General features: G+C 38.7%; 1 protein-coding gene across 2 annotated transcripts in view; it reads left to right on the top strand.

Annotated features, from left to right (window-relative positions):
- Window positions 1-11120, top strand: part of LOC119651558 (carboxypeptidase N subunit 2) — a 69793-nt gene extending 58673 nt beyond the window's left edge. For both annotated transcript variants that reach the window (XM_038055192.1, XM_038055191.1), the window contains 3 exons: window positions 9387-9790; window positions 9858-10226; window positions 10411-11120. In XM_038055192.1, the coding sequence (XP_037911120.1) occupies window positions 9387-9790; window positions 9858-10226; window positions 10411-10935 (1298 nt within the window). In that variant the 3' untranslated portion in view covers window positions 10936-11120. The remainder of the gene's footprint in view (window positions 1-9386; window positions 9791-9857; window positions 10227-10410) is intronic.
- Window positions 11121-19308: the final 8188 nt, after the last annotated feature.

Genomic DNA, 19308 nt, shown 5'->3' with positions numbered 1-19308 from the left:
TCAGGGATTTTGCTAGGTCCGTTGTGATTGAAGCTTCAGATATTTTTTTTCTTAAAAGGCGTACGATCGGAATGATCATACTCGACGTAACGAATTTCTCACCACATGCTCCTTTAGTAGCAACTTCGATTGGCTTAAAAAGTAATACAAAATCCTGAAGGAATTCTACATCCTTCGCTGTTATCATTGGTGGAGCTGTTGTATTAAAGTTTATAATACTGCTTACGATTTCCCGAAGCGCCAAAAATCGTTCCACCATATAATACGTGGAATTCCATCTTGTGGAAACCGATTGAATTAAAGTCTTTTCAGTAGAATTGACAGTCCTCTTTCTAAGCTCATCGCTTCCAATTACACTGCTTCTAAACCAGCTGACTATAGTCTTCACTTGTTCCAGAAAACTTTTTAGCTGAGGGAGAGATTCAATGGACTTTTGAGCCAGAAGATTTAGTAGGTGGGCAAAGCAATAGGTGTGTCTTTTCTTGTCGAAAGCCAATTCTACAGCCTTAATCATATTACTCCCTCCATCAGTAACGGCAGCAATAACGACATCATCTTTGATGTTCCACTTGGTGCATATTTCCTTCAGTTTTTGTGCTAAATTTTCTCCTGTGTGCCTTTCTTCTAATTCATAAACCCCTAGTGTGACACCCTGAAGTTTTAGGTCGTCAGTATCATTTGAAACATGATGGGCTGTTACTCCTAGAAAACTTCTTGTTTGATGACACATCGGTTGTCAAGCAAATGTATTGTATACCTGACAATTTTTCTTTTAACATATTGGAAACAAATCCGTATTTCTTATCGAGTAATTCGTCGAAAGTACTTCTCGATGGAATTTTATATAAGGGAGCAACTAATTTCATAAGATATTGGAAGCCCTCATTTTCGACGACCGATATTGGTTCGCTATCGCGACAAATCATAAACAGAATCCCATCAGTTATTTTGGAGTTTTTATTTCCTCCTTCTCGAAACGAACTGATGTTGGCGAAGCTTTGGTTTAGGGAACCATACTGCTTATAATTACTAACAGAAATTCACGTGGACCCCGAGCTGGTACTGGCAATCGAAGGACTTGGGCTTAACGTGCTTGCTCTTGAGGAAGAAGCGGTTAGGGATGTGGAAGTCGAACTCGTGGATTTATTTCCGATTTCAATTGCTGCTTCACTTGGTGTTTCTAAACTTGAAGCTACTCGTGTGTTATTTTGATTTGAGCGATTAAAGTGTTCTTCGAAAATGTTTTTGTGTTTTGTTTTTATATGGCATCTTAAATTGGTGGTATTTCCGCTTGTTTTTATATTATTTCCGCAAACATTGCATTTTGCTATTTTGTCGTTTATTCTTACATAAAACTTCCACACTTCGCTTTTAGGCGCAAGAGCCATAATGAAGCTAAGAATGAATCTATAGGAATGCCTGCAAGAAAATTAAGAATCAAAATCATCACCAAGAGTACAGAATATTCCACATTAATTTAAAGTTACTTTCAAAGAAGCTATCCGAACAATAGAATATAATTGGAAATTGAACAAATTGGGTAAAAACTGGGTATAAATAACGTCCTTACTGGTTTCTCATACAAGGCTTTACGAAATTTTCCACTTACCGTGAGATTTTGGAACTGGCCCCGTTTGTCGAAAAGTCAATATGCAGGGCTAATTTGATTTTATTTCGGCCGAAAAATTCGAACCGGGATAGTTAATTTTTGGGCGACATTACAGCACAACAGAGTCTAAAACGCGATTTGATAGTTCAACTCTAACACAATCAACTCGAAGAAAAATGAAAAAGTGTCAATTTTAGCACTGATTTTCTACCGAATTTCACAGTTACAACTCTACAAGTGACTTCCTATTGTTTCAATAAAATCACCAGTAAGAATACATTTTAATTGCTCGGCACAACAGTCGATTTTTCCCAAAATTTTTCGCATCGAAACTATAACACGACCGATATAATTAAAATGAATTCCCTACGACAGACAAACTTGAACTTAGACTTAACCCGACATCCGACGACAAATTAATAATAAAGAGAAGACGACACGATACACATGAAACACGATGAAGGCAAAAAAGAAGCACAACTTCAACTCACTATAACTATCCCTGTCACTCAAGCAGCAACCGTATCATAGAAAAACAACAGCAAGCGCGTGCCGTAGTTGGCTGCCGAACTCCGATCGTTGTTCTTACTTTGTCGTTGACGGACGGTCGACGTCGTGTTGTACATGGACATGTGAGGGCAAGCTGCAAGCGCACACAAACTCAACTTATTATAATTGAATATTGCCAGGAATATCGAGTTAACCAACCAGTTAATCGAACCAAAAATATCGATACGTGATAAACATCTGAATCAAAAAATCGATGTAAAAAACATCGATATATTAGCAAAAACATCGATAATTCGAAAACATCGATATTGATGTCCAATTTTTGTTAATAATGAAGATACAAAATAGCGGCATTACACTTCACTTCTTTAATTTGCGCTGTGGAACGCGTCGCCTCTTACATCCCGGTTATAGCCTTTCAAAAGAATGATCAGTAGATTTTTCAATACATTATAAAACATAATAGACCGAATATTCTTCTTAGATGTGAATCTAAATGTGTGAATTTCAATGTGCCGCTCAAACAAACTTTCAAACTTATCGACAAGAGTTTGAAAGACCCATTATAATATTTCCTGACAGAAAAATGACTTTCCGGTCAAGAAAAAATTAAAATAGATTTATTATACTATTTGCAGAATGGTTGGAAATTTTCGTACTTGGGGACGTAAGCACATTGAAATCTATAAATTTTGGTTCATATCTAGATATACTTCATCAAATTTATCTTTTGTAGCGTGTTGAAAAATCTACTGATCATTATTCTGGAAGGCTATAACTCGCGCCTAATAGTCAATTGAAGTCAACCAATGAAAAGTTTTTCATTAAAATGTATTATTCTGCTTTGCATGCAGCTGTTTTTAACAAAAGAAAGCACAAAATTAAAATTTTGCACATAAAAAAATTACACTTATAAGTTTTATAAAAATAGTTCTTTAGTTTACTATAGTTCTTTTTAAAATAAAATTATTAAAAGGAAAGGTTTTCAATTTTACTATAGAATTTTATTTATTTTGAGTCAACAAACACATGTTTCGGACACAACATGTGTCCTTCTTCAGTGCTTATTTTTGAATGATTAGTTATACTTAACTGTAAGCCTTACATACTACCCCCCCTTTCCTTTTAATAGTTTTGTTTTAAATTACACTTGTTTTTTTATGAATGAATTATTAAAAGCAACATTTTTAGCACTAATTAAACAAACTTTAGGTATATGCAAAGTCAATATGCTAAAGGATAACTGTACAAATTGCAAGTTGATAGTTTTTAGTTAGTTAGTTTTTTAGTTTAGTTAGTTTTTTTTAAGTTACAGTCTACAGCGCGAAAAAAATATTTTGAAGAAAAAACCCCCGTGAAGTTTTCATTCTTGTTCTTTGATAATTAGGTCGCTCACGGAAACTACCCAAACCAAAATTTTGAAAGAATTCAGGGCAATGCGCTTATATGAAATCTAGGTCTCAAAATATATCCCATCTCGATATTTTCTGAAATAAACCTAGTAATAGTATATTGATAACTTTTTGATTGTCCGGAAATCCAGGATTAAATTCATCCTGGGAATACCGGTAGCATAGAAGATAGTATCGCACATAATACCGGAGATTCGTAGAAATCTCGCTATTAGTATTAACGTTATAGCAGTTCAAATTTATCAAATTTCGCGGCAATTTACAAAATAAGATGCTGTCGTCATAACAAATGAAAATAATTGACATATAAGTAAAATACTAGTCCCATATATGAACAAGTTACTTCTCCCCATTCCGTCTTTGTATTAAGTGAACTGCGGCATACTTACTAACAATGTTATGCTTTTAGAGTGTAATGTATGAAGTTGACTTTTATCGACACGGTACTTTCCAAAGTAAAATATTTGTGTAATGGGTTGGAAAATATTGTACAATTGAATTTTTAACCTTTGATACCTGAAGCACCTAGCTTCCCGTTTTCCGACTGGTTTTGTTGTCCTAATGGTGTGTTTGCACTTGATAAATAATTGTCAGGTAATATTAATGAAGAAGTCGATAGATATATGCGAAACAGTAACATTAGCTGTGTGCCAGTACATCGACCCAAAAATCAATTTGGCAGCTGGACAAAGGAAGAATTGCTTGACCTTGCCAGTGTGAAACCAAGGGTTTCTTAAATCAACACCTGGCATATCACACCATCAGTTTGTTTGAATGTCATCAAAACCTTTAATAGGAAAATTGTACAATCTGCACCTGGCATATCTAACAGTTTGTCTGAAGGTCACCAAAAAAATTGTACATTCTGCCGAATACAATGTTGATATTTACAGTCGAAGACTAAGTGGGCATTGTATGCCTTTCCTGAATATAACATATATTTGCCTGTCTGGGACCTAATTTTGTTAGATATTTTATTGCCTTTCTCTCCTCTTCAAAAAGCTCCCCATCTGGAGAAAATCACCTCTGTCCTACCCGCCTCTTGACAGACTTGAGGGTGATATTTTTTTGCATTTAAATTCGTTTTTTATATAACTCTAGTAGGAAGGCATTTTTTTTAAAATTGCCAAATTCAAACGCGTTGAAAACCCCACGCTTTGCTGTGAGACGTCGCAAGTCAAGAAATTTTAGTAGACTGGCAGCTGGAAGTTGCTCATGAAAATATAAAAGTGTCAATGTCAATTTCGGTGAAATATCAAGAAGGACGGTAACAAATTGTTTCGTGCCTTGCTGCACTGATAACTCCAAAAAATGCCACCGAAATCAGGTATATGTTGCGAGGATAATTTCAATGTGAGTTAACATTTCATAAACTTAAACTCCAATCTTAGTTAATAATATATGACTGCAATAGAGTTTTGTGTCACTGTTATTCAGGTTTCAGTTGAATAACTGCATCTGCTGAATTGGAAAGGCAAGCAGTAGATAAAAGACCCTAATACAAATGATGTCACAGAAAAGATACCGCAGAATATTCAACCGGTGATTCGAATCCTGCTCAGTTCGAGTTTGATTTTTTGGTGACCTACAAGTTTTCAAAAAGCATGTTTTATCGCCATTAACTGTGATTTTTTTCAGATTTTTTGATTTGATAGGTTTTGAGAACGAGACCTGGTTCACTTTTTGGGGCACACATTTTGAGCCCTCACTCCTCTATCTTTCACCCAATATCAGAAACGAGATCATTTTCGGAAAGTATTAATTGAGCCTTTCATGTGATACCCCACTTGGCCATATTTGGTGAAAAAAAATGTACACCTCCCTTTCACATGTATGGGGAGCACCCCTCAAACTCAACTTAAAATGGCGCCAATGGCTATATGTAAAGTGATTCACAGACCACACCTTCTTACCTCCTTTCGTGACAATTGGTTTAGCCGATTTCGAGTAAATCGTGTGTGACTGGTAAACAGACAAACAGACATTGAATCGAATTTAATAAGGTTTTGTGTTTATACATAACCTTAAAAAGGTGTGCTTGAAAATTGTTGTGTTAGCATTAGAAAGATAGCAAAGGCTCTCAACATCTTTCATGGATCGACTGTTATTACGAATGATGAAACATGAGTTCTAAAATGCCCAACAATCTTGAAAATTACGCACCAAACTAGAAATTCGCTGAAGGAGCTAAAGGCCGACCACGATCTATAAGAAATCAGATTAAACGTTCGGTTCCTCGTATTGGCTTGAAAGAAGATAATAAAAATTTGTATTAAATTAAATGGTAATGCTCCTTTTTTTAATCGGTCTGGGTCAAATTTGATCAGTAAGTATTACCTTTTATCTCTGACTGTCGCGAAATTTTCATCACCACATTTCGAGTTCACCGACAATCAGGCAAATGAATGCCTGTGCATGGCCTATGAGGTAATGAGGTGTCCAAAAAACCAGATCTATCTCAAGCCTAGTCAGCATAGGGACGTGAAAGTATGCGTTAGTGGGGATGGTCTTAAATTCTAGCACAGTCAATTTCTAGTTAATTTTCCCTACCCTTTCTAGGGTCTGGGCGCAATGCTGACCACATTGCCTCTTATAAGGTATTTCCTACAATGTACTGTTACATTCTTGAATGAAGTGCTCTAACAAACTTCAATGGGGAGGGGGGCTGGCAATTGGAGTGTTGCGCCAATGATTATTATTTTAGGGTCTCATGTAAAACAAAACCTTATTATCAGTTTATTGTCTGTCTGTCTGTTTCACACGCATTTTTCTCAGAAACTGTTATTCTAATTGTTACGAAATTTGGCTGTTACTATGAGCGCCCAGGCATGCGCAAATATAGAAATATGAGGTATAAAATGGAACGTCTCGATGCTTTTTGAATGCGGTCTTAGTTTTGACACTAGTTGTACAGGGGTGTGCGAGGCTAGAAAGTGATCATTTATTTTACAGAGTCACTCTGAGAAACTACCGAACATGAAAATCTGAAAAAAATTATGAACCCTATTTGAGCTCTAAGGCTCGTAATACCCGATATCGATACCGATATCTGCTCAATTAAAGTCAATAGCTTATTAGCATATTTTTGGGAAACTGACTGGAAACCCTCCCAGGTTCATTGAAAAATTATAAAACTTTGCAGTAACATTTATAGGCTATGATACAAGACCATGATACTGCGAAGTTTGTGAACCATTACTGACAAAGTTATAATAGGGCGTAATTTTTTCTTTCGTGAAAATTCACTGCAACTCAAAACACTGAATTCTAACATCACATTAAAGTGAGTAGCTTGGCATGCAAAGGCAGCAGTTCTGCACTCGAATATTCTAACACAAGAAACACAAAACCTTTCGTATCTGAAGCGCTGAGCTTCCTAGTTAAGATAAAACCTTATTAAAATCGGATTACTGTAGGTTAGTCTGCTTGTTTGCCTTGATAGTGGGAACAAATTGAAGGGTGGTCGAGATTTCTTTTTTTTTTGTCCGTATGTCGCTTACTAATTTACGCCATTCTTGGAGTATACTATACCACTATCAGCTTTATTTGAGCAGGTATGGTAATGATTGGATTTTTTTTGCATCCTTGATTTTATATGGACGTATAATTATTTTTTTTTTGCCAGAAATTCAGTTCGATAAGTTCTAAAAATGAGACTTGCCCCACTTTATAGTGCGTACATTTTGAGTCCTGAATACGCCATTTTCAATCGATATTTAAAGTTAGGTCACTTTCGAAAAGCCCCTTCACCCATTCACCAAAAAATTGTCTTTAAATTCAATACAAAGTCGTGCTACGTGAAGCCAAACAGGCAATCGAATAATAGATAGACAGGCATGGAACCAATAGAGGAGTCACCACCCTGCGCTGAGTGAACTTAGTAATAAGTCTGGCATCTTAGTGAAACTTTAGAATTTTCGGTTTTTGTAAATACATAAGGCTTAAGGAGTGGGACGGAGACATTTTTACTCGCCCATTGGACAAAGATAAAATATTGTTTGGTGTGTTTGAAAGACAACAAATTGAAAATACTATTATTACGTACTGCTTGGCTTAGGCAAATGCCTGTGTCTACCTCAGACCGCCGATAGACAAATATCTGTCCCAGATAATTGTGTTCCAGCCGGACATTTGTGTCTGTCTCAAGTAACAGACATACAAATAAATAATACCTTTCGCTATCATCAAATCTCGCCTGGAAGATAATGGCTACCCCATCTTAACGATAGAGATGGATCTTTGTCTAGTATACACTAACTCGGGAAAGAGCCATCTCTATCAACTTGTCAAAAGCTGACAACAATATACCCAGGATATTTCTGATGTATTAAAAACGTTTATTACTTACCAATCAACGAGCTACGACAGACAGATGGTGAAAATACTTTGATCAGATATGTGCGTGTTAATTACAAAGGAATGTAAAATAAAAATAGTTAATTAGTTAAAGAATTACATTGAACTACATTGAAACTAAAATTGAATTAATTAATTAACATGCACATAACCGGGGAAAGCAAAAGGACCTAACCCCAGTATATCTAACAGGCAGTACCTACACCAAAATCTGTTAACTTTCGAATGTATTTGGAGAGCTTATCTCTACATATCTTACGCTCGAAATCATAGGTAGACACAATTAGATAAAAACAGGCAAAAAGTTGACTGACGATTTCGTCAAGGCAGAGGCAACTCGTCAGACGCTGCCTCACCTCCGCCCTGGGAGCAGCGTGACCGAAAGTAACCATAGATGGAAAATGCTCCACTTAAATATAATCGCAAACACGTAATGGGTACGAATTATATTTAAGTGAAATCCGTCATCAGTCTAGACCTAAACTTTCAGGGCTTATGATGTTTTTATCAAGAATTGCGGAATTACTGACGCAATACACGTTAAACATTTCCTTATGACGAAACACGGTAAGAAGTATCGCCCTCTCCACATTGCATTTTTATGATGTACAGCGACAACATCTAGTGCGAGAGTTTGCTGAGCTAACTACTCTACCATTATTCAAGGAGAAAAAATCGAAACGCGGCAGGTATCAAAAGCGTTCCGAATCTTCATTCGTGCTCCCAAAGAAATGCTTTTGCCTTTTTTTAATTGAAGGATTTATAGTATGTATCTCGCATTAGAACTCATGGTCAAAGAACACCATGGAATTTCTGGATGTTTCAGCGCGACCTGTATGAGGTGGCACTCCACAACCAGTATCCTTTTTGATGAATTGATATGCTAGGTGATGATCTGAGAAACTTCTTTACCCGGAGCAAGTATACGAGCAAGGAAAATGGCGAAACTAATCTAGACGATCCGACGGCGCTACCGAAAGAGATAAAGAGCAAAGTATTAGAAGAAAACTCAGTTTCGCTACAAAATGTCTTATTTAACAAAGCTCATTTGTCTTTGTATGGTTACTCCTCCGGTCAACTTTCCGTAGTTACTCATTTGAAATGAAGAAAAGCCATAAATCATAATCAATCTTAAGGCTTTTTTTTGCTAAGCGTCATAACCACACCAACATAATCAGACTGATCGGGTTGAGGTTTATTATCGGTTAGAAAAAGCACTGCTAACAATAAGGAAAGTTGTGTATTCAGAGTGAAGCAACAGATGCTCAATAAACACCTACAAATGTTTTTCCGTCTGCCAGGACATTAAAGAAACTCAAAAAATTAACTCTAGTAAAATATCGGACAAATACAGTTGGGATGCTTTCCACGGGGCATGCCTTTCAATATAGTACTTACATACATACATTAGATCATATTAGAAAGTCAAACATTTAGCCAACGGATCTTTGGCACAAATCCAATATAATTAAGATTCAAATTTCAAAATAATTTTTTAGGCACCGAAATTATTGCTTCATTCTCTGGAAATCCCATACGAGAACTCCCACAACTTCCAGAAACGGACGCGGTTGTCTCCTTCAGCTGTCGACATTGCAACATTACTGAAATCGGATCAGCTGTATTTGTGGATGTGGTAAACATTAAACGGGTCGACCTCAGTTGGAATGGAATCACAGGTGACGAACTCAGAGTGGATGTGTTCCGGGGAAGGTTTAGCAGTCGAGAGTATGACCCGATTCCGTTAGAAGAATTAGATCTAAGCCACAATTTAATTCTTACTTTGGAACGGCGGGCTTTTGAACATATACCTCACTTGAAAATATTGAACTTGGCATATAATAAATTTGACTTGATTGATCCAACCACAATGGCTGCATTGTCAACCGTTTCAGAGTTGACGGTAAGTATATACAAAAAGTTGATATTCCGCCCTAAGCCTGCTAAAACCTGCATATCGATATTTTCAGCAACTCGATTTATCATACAATCACTTGAAAACCTTACCTGGTACTTTCTTCCACCCATTTAATCACATTCACAAACTCCACATTGAAGGAAATCTGCTGGAAACCATACCGGACTGTTTCAACCAATTGGCGAATTCTTTGAAATCTTTGCACATCAGTGTAAACCCAATAAAAATCATTAGTGCCGATAGCCTGTTGGGCTTCAAAAATTTGAAATTTTTGAATATGAGCCACATGCCCGTCTTGAAAACTGTAAGTTCAGGAACATTTGCCCATCTAAAGTCTTTAGAGGTTGTTATTTGCAAGGATAATCCACAACTAGAGACTTTTGATGTTGAAAGTTTGAAATTAGCAACAGACCTAAAACAAGTAAGTATCCAAATAGTTTCCGCATAGATATGTGCATGTATGTATTATTGTATTATCCACTAGTCGATCCAAATCTTTCCCAAAGTAAATAACTTTTAAGTTAACTTACTGCATTATACTAAATATTTAAGGGCTCCAGCGATATGCACAAGCGGTCGGTTATTATTTCCTTTTCTCGTTTCAGTTGGATCTTTCAAACTGCAATCTAAGCAGGCTTAATGTTGATTTCGAATTCGAGATGCCGATAGAAAACCAAACTAAATACTGGCAGAATCTACATAAAGTCCGCCTTTCCGAAAATCCCTGGGAATGTAATTGTTTTATGGCGCATACCTTGGAAGGAATGGTTTTATATAATAATGCTACAAAATACAGTAATTTTAAGGCTCGATGCGCGACACCATATGAGCTGGCTGGCACCTTGTTGGATGATTTAACGGTGGAGAAAGCATGCCAACCACTTTCGACGAACATGCAAGCTGTTCCTGATCCACCTCTTGAAGGTCATCCATTCCTGCGGCCAAAGGCAATTGTCCTAACCATAATTGCAAGCGTCGTTATAATTGGAATCGGATTTGTTGTGGGATTCGCAATTGTTATGATCCGTAGAAAATTGAGTCAGAGTAGTACCCTTTTCACCACGCCCATCCGGTATACCACTGTCAGGAATAGCACAATGTCTACGATGTCGTCTGCCACTGTTGAATAGCTGCTCATACATTTTATCCAACAGTAAAACCTGTCTTGCCTTCCATTGTATGTACTAGTCTGACTGACTACTTAATTATGAAATTGAAAGTATTTTACAGAAACCTAAAAGCTATTTCGTTTTGTGCCAAAGTTAGGGTTAAGTGTTTGTACAGGAAATATAATGAAAATAAATATTGTGATCGTGTTGTTGTGATTGTATGTGTTTGTTAACTTTATTCACACATTCAAGAGTTTGAATGAAATCTAACAGATCCCAGTGCATTAAAAAAGCTACAAGTACTTTAACATGGAAAGCAATAATTCTATAATAACCATATAATAACTCGTATCCGGCCTAGGCCTGCCTTAGTAAGGAACTCTAGATATTCAGATTTGTCCAGGGCCACCAATTCCATATCCCTAAAAGCCATCGCTCCATCTCAGGCAGGGCCTGCCACGTCTTCTTTTTCTACCATAGATTTCGCCCTTATAGACTTTCCAGAATGGATCATCCTCACTCATACGAATTAAGTGACTCGGCCACCGCAACCTATTTAGCCGGTTTTTATCAACAACCAGAAAGTCGTGGTATCGCTCATAAATTTTGTCATTATGTAAGCCACGGCATCGTCCACCCTTATCTAGGGGGCCAAAAATTCTTCTCTCGCGTTCGCAAATTTTCTTGCTAAGAGCCCAAGTCACCGAAGAATACATAAGGACTGGTAAGATCATTGTCTTGTACAGTAAGAGCTTTGACCCTATGGGTTTTTGTAGAAGGCCATATTGCAGCAGTTTTTTCCATCGCTTGCCGCAGAGAGAAAATCTGACCTGTGGCTGATTTGCCTAGAATGAACCCCCTTTGATATGGGCGTATGGGGCTAGATGTAGGTGGACGATTCGGCTATCATTCCATCAGCTCCTGGCGGGCTTATCATTTTTAAGCTGATGGATTGCACGAACTGTTTCTTTTACACCTGAGATATATAAGGCTTCACCCTGCTGACTTGTTGGCAAAATTTCCGTGCCTGGTGCGCTTTCTCTCTATACGTTTCGAGTTCATAGACTACTTGGTTCTCCCTTTTCTATCCTCCTTTCTATCTCCTTCTTCTCCACGCAACGGAGTTCGTGATAGGCCTCTGCACGTGCTCGCATTCTTTTAGAGCATTGCGCGGTATATAGCATTCTTCCGTTCCGTAGCTAGCTTACATTCATCGTCGGTCCAGTCGTGCCGACTTTTTTTCGACTGGAGCCAAGTATGTTTGTGGCCGTACTAATAATAACGTTCTTCAGGTGGTTGTGGAGATAATATGCGGATAATTCATCTCCACTTCTGTTAGCTACAACTACTGCGGCATCTATTTCCCCCATAAAGGTGTTACAGAGCGATTTTGCTATGAATGGATGATGTTCACTCTCACCTGATTGCTATGGAGAATTCAAGGTCGTATTGTTATACCCAAATCCGCCATGCTATTAACATAGTATGCTGGTCCCAAGCCCAGGTAAAGGAGGAGGGTTTGAGGCAACGTACTCTGTACTATCCTCAGTAAAACAAAAATAAAATGCTGAGATCAGGGAAAGAGATAAATAGAGTATAGTTGGAGTTATTCTACTATGCTAAATCCTACCTGGTCTCTCTTGGTGACAGGCCGCGCGACCGGTCGACCAAGAAAATGCATAGAATGTCGTTACAAACATGATGATCGGATTAAGTCACAGGCCTCGGAGAAATGCTAGGGCGTCCACCTCAGTGGACGCGGCAGGACGGGCCCCGGTCCTGTCGAGAAATGGGCAAGGGTTCTTGACGCATGGACGGCGTCAGGACGTAAGCAAGTTAGTCCGCACACAACGAACAAAACAAATACGTGTCTGCACGCTAAATGTTGGTACCCTAACTGGAAAGACGGAGGAACTCGCAAGAGCCCTTCGGAAAAGGTGCATTGACATCTGCGCTCTGCAAGAAACCCGATGGTCTGGTTCCAAAAGCTGCGACATTGAACGCGAACGCGGTAAAAATGGCTACAAACTTCTCTATTTTGGTAACCCACACACTCAATATGGTGTTGGCATTGCCATCTCAGAGGGTTTCCGTGATGCCATTAAAGAAGTCGAACGATTTGATGATCGGCTGATGAAGCTCACCATTATATCAGCTGATAGCACTATTCACTTCTTCACCGCGTATGCACCACAGACAGGCCGACCTGATGCCGAGAAGGATACCTTCTGGCAAATTCTCGCCGTCACGTGCCTGCTGACGATTACATAATCATTGCCGGCGACCTTAATGGTCATGTGGGTGAAAAGGCAGACGGTAACAGGTGCCATGGCGGAAAGGGGTTCGGAGCGCGCAATGAAGGTGGCGAGCGTATAATCGATTTTGCGGACACCCATGACCTTGTACTTATGAATACATGGTTCATCAAACAATTGTCTCATCTTCCCACATTTTATAGCGGGAACAATAAAACGCAAATCGACTATATTCTCATAAGACGCAAACATTTTACCACTGAATTTTTGACGACCGATCCCCATGAAACAGGCACAATCACTGTCAGCGGCAGTGATCTGCCCAGAACTGAGCGATTTAAATACCTCGGGTCAACGCTATCAGCCAATGGAGAGCTGCGTTATGAAATTGCTTCACGCATTAACGCAACCTGGATGAAATGGCGTTCCACAACTGGTGTCCTTTGTGATCGACGTATCAACGAACGTTTCAAATCTAAAATTTACCGCAATGTCGTCCGTCCAGTCGCTCTCTATGGTTCTGAGTGTTGGCCGACCATAAAAGACAATGAACAGCGTCTTGCGGTAATGGAGACGAAGATGCTACGACTAGTGGCGTCACACGTTTAGATCACATCCGAAATGAGGATATCCGCGATCGTTATGGGGTTGCACCGATCGTGGAAAAGTTGCGAGAGAGGCGTCTTCGATGGTATGGTCATGCAATTCGTGCAAACGAGAATTCACTTGCAAAGATTGGTCTGAACATCGAAGTCGATGGTAAACGACCAAAAGACAGACCTAAGCAACGGTGGCTTGATACGCTGGATGGGGATTTGAAAGTTTCGATATTGCACCCAGATCAGGTATTCGATAGAGCCAAATGGCGAAACCGATCACGACGAGCCGACCCCACTTGTGAACGGGACAAAGGCTGAAGAAAAAGAAGAAGAAGGTCGTATTGTTATTCTAGCACGGAGCACCATGCCAACGAAATAGTGATCCGAATCTATATTGGCCAGCTGCATCTGCCATTCGTGAAGACTGAGAGGTTGCGTTCGATTAGCACGTGTCAATTTGATTGAAATTTGTCCCGTCTATATATGTTTATGGACCAGTTTTCGTGCAAACAAGGGACTTCCAACAACCATAGATCGTACAGTATACACAGTAGGTAGCAGGTCAATTAGTACTTTCCAACGCCTTAGTTCCGACGGCAGTTGCAAAATGGTGGAGTGACGATTAGAAAGTGGACACTTATTTCAGAAACCAATTTTAAGGTTTTGTGTAAAACAAAACCTTATTAGAATCGGCTTATTGTCATTTTTCTCAACCACAATTGTATTGATTGACACCAAATTTGGTGCGTAGGTTGTAACTGTGAATGCTCATGCATACAGAATGGGTTACATCGTTCTACGTGAAACTTAAAGGATATGCAAAATGGAAGTGTAAATTTGTTTGCACCAAATATAGCCATGTGGGGTATCGAATAAAAAGTGTTGATTAGTATTTTTTAATGTTGTTCGCAATTCTGACATTTAATGCACAAGCGGGAATATACAATAGCACATTACAGTAACTTGTGCTTATGTGCGAATTAATGGATTTGGGTGGTCTTCGGTTTTCTCGAAAAATCTTTCCATCAAATTGAGAACATATTCTCGAAGTGGTTTCATTCTTGCTCGCTGATATGCTTCTGAATTTTACCAAGACCTTTCTAGTCTTCCGGTTATAAGGTAGGCCGGTGCAATATCTTAGTATTCGACGTTTAAACACTTCACATTTATTCACGGTAGGATTGGAGAAAATGACCCAAGTAAGTGCTCCGTAACAGATGATGGGTCTTACCAGGGTCTTGTAGAAGGTCAGTTTAGCTTTGGCACTAAGACCTATTTTCTTGCAAGGAAGACAGCAGATGTTACTAACTGCACCAGGTGCCTTATTCAAAGCGAGCTCCAGGTGCGGATTAAATTTTGAGAAATTCGTGAAAATTAACTCCCAAGTATTTGACCGTCTCTGAATTACTCACTGTTGTATTTTCGACTTTAATTTTCAAGCGTTTAACATTTTTATGGATACTTCTAGATTCTGAGTATTTAGATTGGCTCCTGAAAGTACACAATTGCGTTTTTGCCTCATTTATTTTAATGCCCCAATAGCGGAAGTACTTGCAGAGAAGTACCAAGTATTTTTCTGTTGCTTTGGCAGCCTTGTTGTAGCGGAGGTTTGACGTGATGATAAAGGTGTGATCGGCATATTGAATAATGTCAGTACCGGTCTGAGTAATGTGAACGTCAGCCGTGAAAACGTTATATAAGGTAAACACTGAAATGGATCCTTGCCGTACTCCTGATATTACTGAAAATTCATTTCCCACCTTCACATAAAACAGCCTATCTTCGAAAAAAGTGATGGCAATTCTGATAATCGCAATTGGGAAGCTGTTTTCGATTAGTTTGTATATGAATCCGTTTGCCCATACGGAATCAAAGGCCTTTTTGATTCAATGCACAGACGAAGGTTGATTTGTTGTTGGCATTAAGTCTAGAAACGACAGTGTCGTGAAGGTAGCTCAATACATGTTGCGTTCCGTGTTTATGGCGGAATCCGAGCTGGTAATTGGGAATGGTATTTTGAAGATTACAATGCTGGACAAGTTCAGTTGTCTAGCCTCTCTCAAAAAGTTTTCCTAACTTGGATTGCAACGAATTTTGCTCCATCTACTTGGAAAGTAGTAGTTAATAATGCAGTTATTAAAAACTGCTAAAAGAAATTTTAACGAGACAATGGGTAAATTTTTAATAACGAAATTGGTAAGCTCGTCAGGTCCAGCTGATTTTTTACCGTCTAGGTTGTGGGCTAACATGGTGAGTTGTGCAAGACTCAGAAAATGTTGCGAATCCACTGGTTTGACTGCGTTGTTGGTAGCTGAAAAAATCACTAACTTATTGGAATGCTTTCCAAACATTAAAATAAGTTAGTGATTTTTCTAATTGTCGCTTCAACAGTGGCAATTAAGGTCGGATCGTTTCGAGGCGGAGAGGTATTGAGCTGACCCTCACATGATTCCGCGAACTTGTGCTTTTCTAGCGTCACTGCAAATAGGTTCCCTGTTCTTAGTAAGAATGAAGTTTCGGGACTTGTTTTTACTCGTTAACCTATTTATATTCTGAAACATATTAAGCCCGGGTTTTATGTCTGCTAATTTTCGGGTTAATTCTTTATTGCAGAAACTCACCACCATTTGCCGAATAATTGTACTCAGGCAATAAATCCTAGAAAGCAATGCTTTGTCTTCTGCATTGACTTTATTTCCATATTTGTGAAAACTCCGCTTGAGGTTCTTGCGTCATATTTGTCTGACTTCCAAGTGTAACATGATATCATGGGGTAGAGAATTATCTTCGAACTCATGGTGTCGGTAACCACTATTATTGCTTCGTCAATTTCTTTATCTGACAAGTTTCGAGTTTTTCCAAGTCTTGCTTAGGCACCAAGCCTGACCTGGCAGGTTCTCGATGGCGACTTCTCCAGAAACATAATCTTTTCGGACTAGGAGGGCAGTGCCAGAATTTTTATTTAAGGTGAGTCTCCGAAATTCAGTAGAAGCCTGCCTTCAGAGTGTCAATTAACAATTGGGCGGTGTTACTTTGGGCGTGTGAGATCAGGGACGAGCATTAATTCCACAAGTTAACGATAAGTTTAATTGCAGCGAATTGACGCTGCTCGTTGCTGGGCGCAGAAGCGAGAGCTTCAACCAAATCTCGGAAACCATTGTTTGGCTGCTTGGCGTTTGCTTTATTCGCTGCTTTGGGAAGAGATTTCTTAGCAGCTTGCGCGTATGACACGCCTGGATTGGTCAAATCCTATGGAAGTTGAATCACTGCTTGACTGATGATTTCTCAATTGCTTCCGCGTTTTGGCAGCTTCGCGTCTGGATACCATCAGTTTATAAGCTGGACACCCACGATAACTTGCAGGGCGCCCGGTTTGGCCGCAGTTGCAGCAGAACTTCCGTCGTTGAGCATTCCCCACGCGGATGGTTCTTTGCGCATTTAACGCATCTGTGAACTACCGAGCAAATTCGAGTGATATGCCCGAAAATTTGGCAGTTGTAACACTGCACTTCCTCCACCGGTTTAACCTTTTCGAAGGTAAGCTTTTGGTGAGGCATGTACTTCAACTTGAAAACTTCACTTAGTTTTTGGGAAGGCTCAAACTTGGATATAAAAAGATCAGATTAAGATTTGGTAGGGAGCGAAGGATTCTCCTGTCCTGTGGTCACAACATTTTCAGACAAGCGAACTTTCAGAAGTGAGTTCGGCAATAATTTCTTTATGGTCAGTTTCCCTGTGGAGCCGGCGGATAATTATGGACTGAGTTCTAAGGGATGGAGGGGTTCTTATGGTGGCTCTAAGCCCTTGCTATTTAATGAGCGAATAAATAAATTTTTTCATGGTCCCCTGTGGACTCCGCAAAAATGAGGGTTCTATCACCCGTGTTTTTAGGGCCGCCTTTGCCCTTTAATGTAGTAGCTGCGGGATATTTTTGGGTATTAAGGCACTGGCAGAGGAGGCACTGACACTTGGCGCTTGAGCATTTACACTTTAAGCACTCGCCTGTATTGTTTCATATGGCTTTGTACGTTTTTCAACCCACTCTCTCCTAGAACAATTTTTCGTGGTATATCAATAACATTAGCAACCACATTGCATGGTATACATAAGCATGACATAAAATACAACAATAGAGGTGAAAATCTTTCCTTTTTGCTTAAACCTAAGTACGCTCATATAAAAATACCAGTTAGTACCTTTTTGTCACATTTTGAAATACCATAAATTTCCGCTTGCGGCGGCACTGACCAAAACTTAAACCTATACTGCGTGACAGGACTCACGTGTGTATGGATTTATTTTGAGCCGTTCGTTGCTGTGTCCATTCCAAGAAGGCCAGTAGTAGAACGCCGCTTCATCCAGGTTGCATTGATGCTTGAATTATCTATTCACTCAAACTTTTATCTTCCGAATTGTTCCGATCAAGGCCGATTGACATGAAATTTGGCTTGAAAGTAGAGAGTGGCATCAGAAGCAAAGGAGAGAAATGACTTCCCTTCACAAGGGGTGGAAAATTTTATATTTGGAATAACAGCGGAAATCGATTCTAAGCAAAAAATGTTTTATGAAAATTTTTCGTACAAGCAGTGCTTCTCAAATTATTCTTTAATACTTTTTTTTTTAAACTACACACTTGAAATACACCAGATTTTCAGAATTTATTGCAAGGACTTAAATACAGTAAATTCTCAAGGGATTCGGCTTCCTCTCAATTCATATGAGAAAAACAGATTTTCTTCTCGATTTTTCATGTCAAAAATTCAAATAATTACATTATTTTGATCTTTCATCATTATTCATCCTCAAGCACTTCAAGAAACCTTCAGTTCGATTTCCACAAAATAATTACAGCGCAAAATGTTTGACGTGCCTTTTAAAAACATGCATTTTTCGATGAAAAACTACATGTTTGAACATGTAAAAGTTTTCAGTCCGACTGTCACTGCCACACTTTTCACTTCGATATAGCACTGTGAAGAAAATTTCATATCGAAAACTTAAAAATCTGCTTAAAACAATAAAGCACATCTAAATCAATTTCAGAGTAAACAGTTCGGTTAATATATTGGGATTTCTGTTTCCTGATATTTGACATTCAGAAATTAGAAAGAAGTTTTGGAAAACGATAGATTCATTCTTTGAATAAATATAAAAATGTCTGTGTGCGCTAGGATTATATATAAGTTAATACATTCTTATCTCTACCCCAATTAACACACTCCTCAAGTCAACACTTACCTGTAATTCACATCAGAAACTCAAGAACCGCATCCCTCAATTCCCAGAGTAATATTTCTCAATTCTACCAATTCTACAATGACCTGGTTCCCCAAAGACTATAGAATTCAAGCGAAACGCAACATTTATTTGAGGAACGAACTATCTAAATTTGCACTTGTGCATTTCTGTTTCGAACCTATGAATATTCAAGTTATGTGCTTCATTCCATTTGAAATTTGTACACATTTTGTTCATAACAGGTTTCACCTTATAATTGTTTTTGCACAAAAGCTTAAAATGCCCAATATCGCCTAACCAAT

The sequence above is a fragment of the Hermetia illucens genome, chromosome 3, assembly GCF_905115235.1.
Source record: "Hermetia illucens chromosome 3, iHerIll2.2.curated.20191125, whole genome shotgun sequence".
In the NCBI taxonomy this organism is placed as follows: Eukaryota; Metazoa; Arthropoda; class Insecta; order Diptera; family Stratiomyidae; genus Hermetia; species Hermetia illucens.
The sequence above is the reverse complement of the archived record's forward strand: the minus strand, read 5'-3'. Positions and strand labels throughout refer to the sequence as shown.